Source organism: Brassica oleracea, chromosome C9 (assembly GCF_000695525.1).
Source record: "Brassica oleracea var. oleracea cultivar TO1000 chromosome C9, BOL, whole genome shotgun sequence".
In the NCBI taxonomy this organism is placed as follows: Eukaryota; Viridiplantae; Streptophyta; class Magnoliopsida; order Brassicales; family Brassicaceae; genus Brassica; species Brassica oleracea.
The window spans coordinates 20,775,819-20,784,960 of NC_027756.1; the positions used below are offsets into that span (position 1 = coordinate 20,775,819).

A 9,142-nucleotide genomic window follows, 5' to 3' on the forward strand; every position below is an offset into this window, starting at 1 on the left:
CCGACTTTCACTGACTTCCCTACCGACAAGCAGCATCTGTGGTTTCGTCAGTTTGCGGTAAGTATTCTAATTTTTTACTTATATTTTTAATCTTTAATATCTACTAATTGTGTTTTTTTTCATTATTTGAGTTTCAGAATTTAAATTTATTGTGCATTTCTTCTAATTTCTAATGTTTCTTTAATTTATGTTTTTTTTCAAGGCTGAAGAAAATGATGGCGAGCCGGTTGATGATCTCGCCCTAATGAGGAGGGCGTATACCAATAAGAAGACCGGCCAGATTGATGACGGTCTTGTGAGGGAAGTGGTCACCCTGGTCCAAACTCAGGTGCAGGACGAAGTGTCTCAGCTTCAAACCGAGGATGACGCTTCGACGGCTTCGACCAACTTGTCCCGGTTTCGAATCAATGAAATTGTTGAATCCGTAAGTTCTTTTTTTTTTAAGTTCAATTCATTTATTTCTTGATTTAAATTTGGCTATTTTCTATTTTAGTCGATTCCAAAGAATAAGGGACATTTGGTCGGTTTGGGTCGTCGCACCCGGTCGGTTCCTCCTTCTTCTGCACCACCGCCCTTTGTTGATCCAGAAGTACTTACGGCTCAGTTGAAGGACAAGGATGATCGCATATCTTTGTTGGAGACCCAGATGGCGGCTCAACAGGTGGGCTATGAGGCAAAAAGGATGCTGAACCAGCAAATGATGGAGATGATGCAGAGGATGTACCCGAACGAGGTGTTCCCGAACGTGCAAGACCCGTAATTTTTTTTTTCAAAAACTCAGAATGTTTTATTTTTATTTGTACAACTTTGAATATTATCTAATATGTTTTTAATTTTAATTTTAATTTTATATTTTCGAATTTAAATTTCAAAAAATTTATTTTTTTTTAAAAAAATAATTTTTTTTGAAATTTCGAGGAAATGAACTCTCGGAAATTTCCGAGGAACATTTCCTCGGAATATACCGAGGGACTTCTTCCTCGGAATATACCGAAGGACTCATTCCTCGGAAATTCCCGATGAAAATTTCGAGGAACATTTTGTCGGAACTTCCGAGGATTGGACCATCGGAAAGTCCATCGAAATATCCCGAGGAAGTTCTCCCTCGGTATATTCCGAGGAGCTTTCCGACGAATTGGTGGTCCTCGGAGTTTCCTCGGAAATTTGTTTCCTCGGAATTCCGTAGGAAATTTCCGAGGGATTTCCGAGGAAAAATGAATTTTCGAGGAGTTATTTCCGAGGACTTGTGTCGTCGGTATGTCGTCGGAATAACATTATTCCGACGACATACCGATGATTTTTTTCCTCTGTATGTGGCTGTTTTATTGTAGTGGCGGCATATATAGTCGTTGGAGTCAGCACTATGAAGTGCGTCTAGGGTTATGTTGACCAATCAAACCGTAATTTCTCAAATTTTAATAATTACCCTCTCTTTCTGAATAAATGTCACTTTATCATTTTTTTTGTTACATAAAAAGTGTCATTCGACAATATCAATGCAATTTATAATCACTTTCAGCCAAATATTAATTGTAAAATGCATTATTCTATAAATAAATTTGTTTATCTCAAATACTATGGGTTAACTTGTTGTAATTAATGAAAACATAAATACATCTTAATCATTTTTTTAATATATGCGAAAAATGTTTAAGTGACACTCTTAATGAAACGGAAGGAGTAATAACTTTGAGAAGTATTAAAATAATACTTGCTTAAAAAAATTAATAGTAACAAAACTTAAAATTCTCAAATTTAATTACTAAAAAGTAGTAACAAAAAAACTAAGAAAATAAAAAGTGTGGGCCAAAAGAACGTCAGCTAATTACAGATCCATTTTCTTGCTTACCCTTTAAATTTGACAACTGAATATCTTGGCCCATTAGATTTCCAGGTGGGATAACCAGTAATTATGTCATTAGGAGACTAATACAGCTGGAGCTGGGTGATTATAGTCTCGTTAATCACGCGCGTAGAAAAGCGAACAATGGTGGGCTCAACGGAGCAGATCAAGACCATTAAATGTGGGAAACTCAGACCCTTTCTCTTACAGCTGTCTGATCTGATTGGTCGATCCAGTTTGATTGCAATGAACCCCACCACACCCACATCCAACCCCTATTCATTCACAAATTAAATAATAAAAATATAAGACATTAAAAGAAGAAAGGTAAAATTGACCGATAGGTCTAGGGCTGGGTTCGCGGGTCAACCCGCCCCGCATGACCCGCCAACCCGCGGATCGACTCTATTTTTTAAACTTAAAATTCCGACCCGCATAACCCGCGAAAGAAAAATCATAAACCCGCACCCGCCCCGCTAAGATTGCGGGTAACCCGCGGGGCCCGCATATAATATTAAATTTAATAAATAATTATTTTTTTATCAATTAATTACTTTTTATAATAAAAATTATACATTTATAATTTAAATTATATAATTTTCATTAATTTATATATTTTTTACATATTTTTATTTTTATTTTTATTTATTTTAAAAAATTTTAGAAAAAAATAATATTTTTTTTATTTTGCGGGTCAGCGGATACCCGCGACTCAAATTTGGTTGACCCGCACCCGTCCCGCTAAAAATTGACTCAACCCGCACCCGCACCCGCATGCTGAAATTTGTAAATCGATCGACCCGGACCCGCTCCGCGGCGGGACCCGCGGGTAATGACCCAAATTCCCAGCTCTAGATAGGTCGTTGAGTGGCAGTTACCCACTGTCTCCCTAACGCCTTCATCTCCCTCTCCGTGTCCTCCACGCTCCTGTTCCACCCATTATCTGTGTTGACCACTCTCTCCTTCTGCGCGTGAGTATTATCTTTAACAGACAAAAGGTGGGCCGGGTCCAGTAACGGTCCACAACACGTGGCAGAGCGTTAAAGGGATATTTATCTCTCATTCCAATCCGACGGTTGAGCACGTATCCAACTGTCAGAACCTTATCAGTAAACGGACGGTCGAAAACGAACTCACGTGTCAAGTGAACAGAAGACGTGCTTCCTCGCTTTATAAAACGCTCCGACGACTCATTCACCACTCTGTACTATCTCAGCCGACACTTGGAACTTGTCTCTAAAACCCTAGTCTTCTCGCTTCCGTCTCAAGTCAAGTCAACCACCACTGGTGGTTTCTATCTATACTTGAATAAAGTTTTGATTTTTAATTTTCAGAATGGGAGATTCCGACAGAGATTCCGGCGGAGGACAAACCGGGAACAACCAAAACGGACAGTCTTCCCTGTCTCCGCGAGAGCAAGACAGGTTCCTCCCGATCGCTAACGTGAGCCGGATCATGAAGAAAGCTTTGCCAGCAAACGCCAAGATCTCCAAAGACGCTAAAGAGACGATGCAGGAGTGCGTCTCCGAGTTTATAAGCTTCGTCACCGGAGAGGCCTCGGATAAGTGTCAGAAGGAGAAGAGGAAGACGATCAACGGCGACGATTTGCTTTGGGCTATGACCACTCTAGGGTTTGAGGATTATGTTGAACCACTTAAAGTTTACTTGCAGAGGTTTAGGGAGATCGAAGGGGAGAGGACTGGACTTGGGAGGCCGCAGACTGGTGGTGAAGCTGGGGAGCATCAGAGAGACGGTGGTGTCGGCGACGGCGGTGGAGGATACTACGGTGGTGGGATGGGGATGCAGTATCAACAGCATCATCAGTTTCTTCATCAGCAGAACCATATGTATGGGTCCACAGGCGGTGGTGGCGGCGGCCACAGTGGAGGAAGGAGTTAAAAAGATTTGGTGAAGTGGATCTTTGTATATAGAGATACATATATACTCATCAAAGTATTTTAAGTAATCATGTTGGCTTATGTAAAAATATGATTTTGGGGCTTGTGTAAAAGAGGAACAAGTGTGTTTGAAAACAAATATGAATCTGCTCCGTTTGATCTTTGTATTTAACTATTGGATTTGAATAGCATTGAATGCAAATGTTTTCGCTTAAGATAATTCAAATGTCAAAATGCTTAACATAGAGCAGAGAAAACAACTTTGATTTGCTTCTTGTGGGAAAAGAATGTTATTGGCGAGAACTGAGGTCGCGGTTGTTGAAGTACAAGTTGCCTTGTAGATCAGGTGCAGAGACGGGGAGAGGAGTGAAGCCTTCGTAGTGTCCGTTGGTTTTAGCAGAGCAAATGTCTGTCATATACCTTAACAGCTCATGGTTCTGTACGAATGGTTGCTTGTTGTATTCCCCCCATGGCATCCACTGCAGAAAGAGAAGAGGATTGTAAGTGTTTTGGTGGTCGAAGAGAGTCATTGAAAGGATGGAGAATGTTACCTGAGCTGCCTCTATCTCAGACTCTTGTGCATTGATCTCCAGAGAAAGAGGCTTCATCATGCAGACGAAGAACAGATCTGACTTTTCAAAGAAAGCTTTGTGGGTCTGTCTGCCAAGATTTAAAAACAGACAAGACTCAGTTATGTTGTTGCAATATAAGCAGATGATTGTGGTGGTTTTGGAGATGGAACCTGAAAGCCAATACTTGGACAAACTCTGTATCCACCTAAGAAAAACAAATGATCAAAGAGTGGGGATTAGCTCTTGGGTCTCAATGTAAAAAAATGTATAAGGTGGAAAGGCTTACTCCTGTCTCCTCTTTCACCTCTCTGACCGAGCCATCATGGATGTATTCTCCCTCATTGACTACTCCGGTGGGGAACTTCCAGATACCTTGGCCTTTAAATCTTCCTGTCTTCTCTTGAACCACTAGCACCTTTGGATTCAAAACACAGAAACAGAGATGTGATCAAAGTCTTGGACATGTTCCAAAAAAAAAACACACTGAAAATCTCATCTCATCTCACCTCTTTCTTGTGGTTTAGAACAAAGGCGGCTATGCCAACACGGTGAGATGCATTGGAAGGAAGGGTATGGTCTTGTTTGGGAATCCAATACACAAGCATCAAGTAGTTTTTCTCCGCGTGATGAAACCAGAATCCCTCCTACTCATCATAAACCACAACCCAACCAGTTTGTTATACAAAGAATCACCAAACAATTAACAAAGGAGTCTGAAGAAATCTGTTAATAACAACAACACCTTAACAGCAGTTTCAGCAAGACCGATAAGCTGCCTCGGCAATTTGATCCACACTCCCTTCTTTCCCTGTGTATACAAAGACACATTAGATCAGTTCAAAGAGCATATGACAAAGACAAGTCTAGTGGGAAAGTTGATTTCACTTTCTCCATTATCTTTTCTTGAAAAGAGAATACACTTTCTTTGCATCAAAAAGGTAACACAAAGAGTCTCTCTGGCCCGCAGCATTAGCAATACAATAATTGTCATGAAGAGAGAGAGAGTGACATCCATCCACACATTAATCACCACAACTTTTTCAATGATTCTATTGGAAACGACCGGTTATTTACAAACTCTGTCTAGAGAGAGAGAGAGAGAGAGAGAGAGAGAGAGAGAGTAACCTGAAGAGTCCAGTTAGAGAGAGAGGATCTGAGAAGTGCAGAGAAGGCAGAAGGATCCATGGGACGACTCATCTCCGTCATCACGCCACCGTACTTGTCTTCAACAGCCGGAAGCATTGTAACACCACCGTTTGCCTCCTCTCCAACCATCGGATCCGTGGAGGAAGCGGCCATGAATCTGCTCCTCGACAGGGAGTAACTGCGAAACGCAGAGAACCCATCAGCCGGAAAACGTAGAAACTGGGGAGAACGTAGACATCCATCACATGGCTTCATCAGCAATCTGATTAAACCATGGCTTTTCGCCATATGGCTAATCATCTTTCCGACAAGAAAAAAAAAAGAAGAAGAAGACAACTTTAAAACTCAATCACACATGATCTGGTCTTATTACTCCCTCAATTCACAACCACAAGTTTCATTTTACGATGTAAATAGAAACAAACACACTTACCTTTCCCAAAACGTATGAAATCAATTAAAAAGGAAGGAACTTTCTGCATCAAATTCTATTTTTTAAACCATCTGTCAACATACAAAAAAAAAGGTAATACTTTTTTAGTTTCAAACCTTTGAGGTTTAAGGTCAAAAGAGTGTATGATAGAAGAAACGAGTTTGCTCAGATCAATGCTACAGTTGTATATTCTCAATCTTTAATAATATGATAATCTCTAACTTCTCTGGCAAAAGGTGTATGTGATATAGTGTCGGGCTGTGCTGAGCCACAAGACAAAAAAAGTGTTTGGCTTGGCTTGTCCACGAAACAGATACAAATCCGTGACGCGTAAGAAAACGACTCGAGTGAAGGATACATACAATGGAAGTTATCTTGCTTGTTTGAGGGTATAAAGGTAAAACTACACAGAGTCGGATCAAAGTTTTCGTTTTTACCCTTTTGAACTGTTTTTTTTTTTTTTACTTGGTTCGGTCGGATTCTTTCACGCCGCCCATTTTTCAAATTTTGACCTTTTGCTTATGGAACTTCTCGCCGGTAACTGTCGGAAACGAGTCGGCGGTGACTTTGACAAGATGTTGACGCATTCGATGAGTGTGACTAGATGTATGGTACTAACAGTAGCCGTTCACCGAGAGAACTCAAGGAACGACGACGTTTTGGCTACGCTGGCAGGCTTGGCGTCGCCTCCTCAGAAACTCGAACCCATCAGGTGCGTTGTTAAGCCTCTGTCAGAGGATAAACATCCTCTGGATATTCTCGCTGGAGGTCTGGACAGGCTGCCGGAGACCGCTGCTTCGAGGCTACTTTGGGATGACGTGGAGGAAAGCGGTCAGTTGACGCGCGGGTTTGCAAAGGGTGAGCTCGAAATGGAGATTCAAGGTCGAGTCTCCAGAGATGGCACGTCTTGGGATGTTGTGTCTCTGAGGTAAAACAAAACGAGTCGAGAGCTTTGTGGTTCGGTTGGTCACACTGTGAAAAGCCTAATTAATTTTGAGGTTTATTAGAGAAGCTACACACATTCTTGTTCTCTCTAGATGTTTGGCTTTGTGGTATCATTTGATTTTAGATTGGTTTAACATCACAACCTTTTACAGAGGTTGTTTATTCGGGCCTGAGTGTTGTGTATATACCACTTCTAAGCACTATTAGTGTACATGTAGTTCTTTGATTCTAGATGACATTTTGCTACCTTAATAGGTGTAGCAAATATTTGTTTTATTTGCTGAGCTAGGAAGAGTTAAGTTTTCATTCTCTAGATATAGTGAATTGTGTTACATTCTTTGAGTTTTGACAAACCACTTTCAAGATTAATGAATATTTTATTTGTTTGTTAGCTCGTCTGTTGATCGCGATGAACACTCTTCCCCACCAGGGACTCTTGGAGAAGCTGGTGGGTAGTATTGATGAAACGGCAAGAGAAGATGCATAACCAACTGATTAAGGTAGTGGACAATATGGAGCAGGAGAGAGAATACACAGGGAAGAAGCTTGGAGGCAACAAGAAATTGAGAGGATAAAAGAGACACGTAAGCAAGAGATGCCACGCAGCTCGTCTCTCATCTCTTTCATCAAAAGCGTTATTGGTGAAGAGATCGAGATCACTAACCTCTCTTAACAATGTGAATGGGCTCAGACACAAGGAGGTGTAAGATTAGGTTCTCGAGTTTTGTTATATTTTGGTTTAATTAAATCTACCACACTTTGTATCTGTACGGTATTGTGTTTATAAGTTTCGAAATAAAGACAAAAAAGGGTTTGGTGATTGGGATCTTGTAACGCCTGTGGGAGACGAAAAGGATCATCGGTTACATCGACTGTGACTGACACGTTCTTGAGCTTGTGAGGTCTGCAATTACATATGCTGACACTTGCTTCCACTTTTCTTTTCTTCTTTCTATCTCTCTTTCTCTTCTTGTTTTCTTCAAATGCACAAACACAAGCTCGTGTGAGTTTGAAGAAAGGATATGGAACGAGGAGGCTTCCATGGCTACGGCAAGTTCTCCCTCAACACCACCACCAATCCAGGTACTGTTACTTTCAGTTGCATGTGAAAGACATTCTCTGCTATATTCATTCTTCCATTGTCATGTTTAAGAGGGAAGCTTTTGATGGCAGAGAGCGGCATGCAGCTATCAGAACTCAACCAGCCTACCAAAACCGCTGACGGCGGCCAAGAGGAGTGCACGGTGAGAGAGCAAGACAGGTTCATGCCTATCGCCAACGTCATACGGATCATGCGGAGGATCTTACCTGCTCACGCCAAGATCTCTGACGACTCCAAGGAGACGATCCAAGAGTGTGTCTCCGAGTACATCAGCTTCGTAACAGGGGAAGCCAATGAGCGTTGCCAGCGGGAACAGCGCAAGACCATCACTGCCGAGGATGTCTTGTGGGCAATGAGCAAGCTCGGTTTTGATGATTACATTGAACCCTTAACATTATACCTCCACCGCTACAGAGAGCTGGAGGGTGATAGAGGAGTAAACTGCGGTGCTGGATCCGTTAGTATGACCAATGGCATGGTGGTCAAGAGGCCTAATGGTACCATGGCTGAGTATGGAGCCTACATGGCACCGTACCATTATCGTCATCAGAACGGGTTTGCTTACAGTGGTAACGAACCTAATTCTAAAATGGGTGGTTCATCATCTAGTTTTTGAACACAGTTTTCAAGCAAAAAAAAACAATGATGCTTTGTCTCTATGTATCTTCTCCTTGAACGAACCTAGTGTTTTCAATTGATCTTTTCTTGTGATAAACTGTGTCAATAAAGCATTAGGGTCCAAACAGCACGATTGTGATTAGGTCTGGGCATAAAATCCGGAATCGAAATCCGAACCGAAAAACCCGACCCGTTATCCGACCCGAACGGGTAACCCGAAGTGTTAATAACCGAACCCGAACGGGTCTTGTAGGGTGGTATAAAAAATATCTGAACCCGAAGTGTTATTAACCGAACCCGAACGGGTAACCCGAAAAATCCGAAATTAATAGTTAAATAAATATTTTGAAATATATATAAGTATTCCAATTATTAAATTCAATATTTGTGGTAATATTATATATAATAATGAATATTAAAATTCTAATAAATGCTTTAAGTACACAATTAGTTATAAATAAATATTTTATAATTTGCTCATTGAAATAAAAAAGTATATTCTCTATAAGGCAATACATATTGTTTACAAATGATGTTTGTTTTCATGTTTGATTTAACATTTTATTGTTATTTTATCAATTTTAT

General features: G+C 40.8%; 4 protein-coding genes across 8 annotated transcripts; 3 read left to right on the top strand and 1 right to left on the bottom strand.

Annotated features, from left to right (window-relative positions):
• The first annotated feature begins 3,035 nt into the window (after positions 1-3,035).
• LOC106317875 (nuclear transcription factor Y subunit B-2) lies at positions 3,036-3,961 on the top strand. Its single transcript, XM_013755678.1, has one exon. The coding sequence runs from the start codon at positions 3,179-3,181 to the stop codon at positions 3,740-3,742; it is 564 nt and encodes a 187-aa protein (XP_013611132.1). The 5' UTR covers positions 3,036-3,178; the 3' UTR covers positions 3,743-3,961.
• Positions 3,903-6,106, bottom strand: LOC106317873 (nudix hydrolase 2-like). 3 transcript variants are annotated; one of them, XM_013755674.1, is made up of 8 exons: positions 6,009-6,106; positions 5,439-5,637; positions 5,056-5,121; positions 4,820-4,957; positions 4,600-4,728; positions 4,484-4,518; positions 4,293-4,401; positions 3,928-4,220 (listed from the first exon to the last, which is right to left on the bottom strand). In XM_013755674.1, the coding sequence occupies exons 2-8, from the start codon at positions 5,610-5,612 to the stop codon at positions 4,032-4,034; spliced, it is 840 nt and encodes a 279-aa protein (XP_013611128.1). In that variant the 5' UTR covers positions 5,613-5,637; positions 6,009-6,106; the 3' UTR covers positions 3,928-4,031. The 3 variants fall into 3 exon arrangements, with proteins under 3 accessions (XP_013611127.1, XP_013611128.1, XP_013611125.1); XM_013755671.1 differs by lacking the exon at positions 6,009-6,106 and adding an exon at positions 5,893-5,930 and having other exon boundaries at positions 5,439-5,759; XM_013755673.1 differs by lacking the exon at positions 6,009-6,106 and having other exon boundaries at positions 3,903-4,220; positions 5,439-5,876.
• Positions 6,107-6,216: 110 nt separating this feature from the next.
• LOC106317874 (nuclear transcription factor Y subunit B-6-like) lies at positions 6,217-8,698 on the top strand. 3 transcript variants are annotated; one of them, XM_013755676.1, is made up of 4 exons: positions 6,217-6,604; positions 6,671-6,820; positions 7,230-7,920; positions 7,991-8,698. In XM_013755676.1, exons 3-4 carry the CDS (start codon positions 7,754-7,756, stop codon positions 8,553-8,555), a joined length of 732 nt encoding a protein of 243 aa, XP_013611130.1. In that variant the 5' UTR covers positions 6,217-6,604; positions 6,671-6,820; positions 7,230-7,753; the 3' UTR covers positions 8,556-8,698. The 3 variants fall into 3 exon arrangements, with proteins under 3 accessions (XP_013611130.1, XP_013611129.1, XP_013611131.1); XM_013755675.1 differs by having other exon boundaries at positions 6,217-6,820; XM_013755677.1 differs by lacking the exons at positions 6,217-6,604; positions 6,671-6,820 and having other exon boundaries at positions 7,762-7,920; positions 8,011-8,698.
• Positions 6,414-7,510, top strand: LOC106314535. The gene is made up of 3 exons (XM_013752396.1): positions 6,414-6,820; positions 7,230-7,285; positions 7,359-7,510. The coding sequence occupies exons 1-3, from the start codon at positions 6,414-6,416 to the stop codon at positions 7,508-7,510; spliced, it is 615 nt and encodes a 204-aa protein (XP_013607850.1).
• Positions 8,699-9,142: the final 444 nt, after the last annotated feature.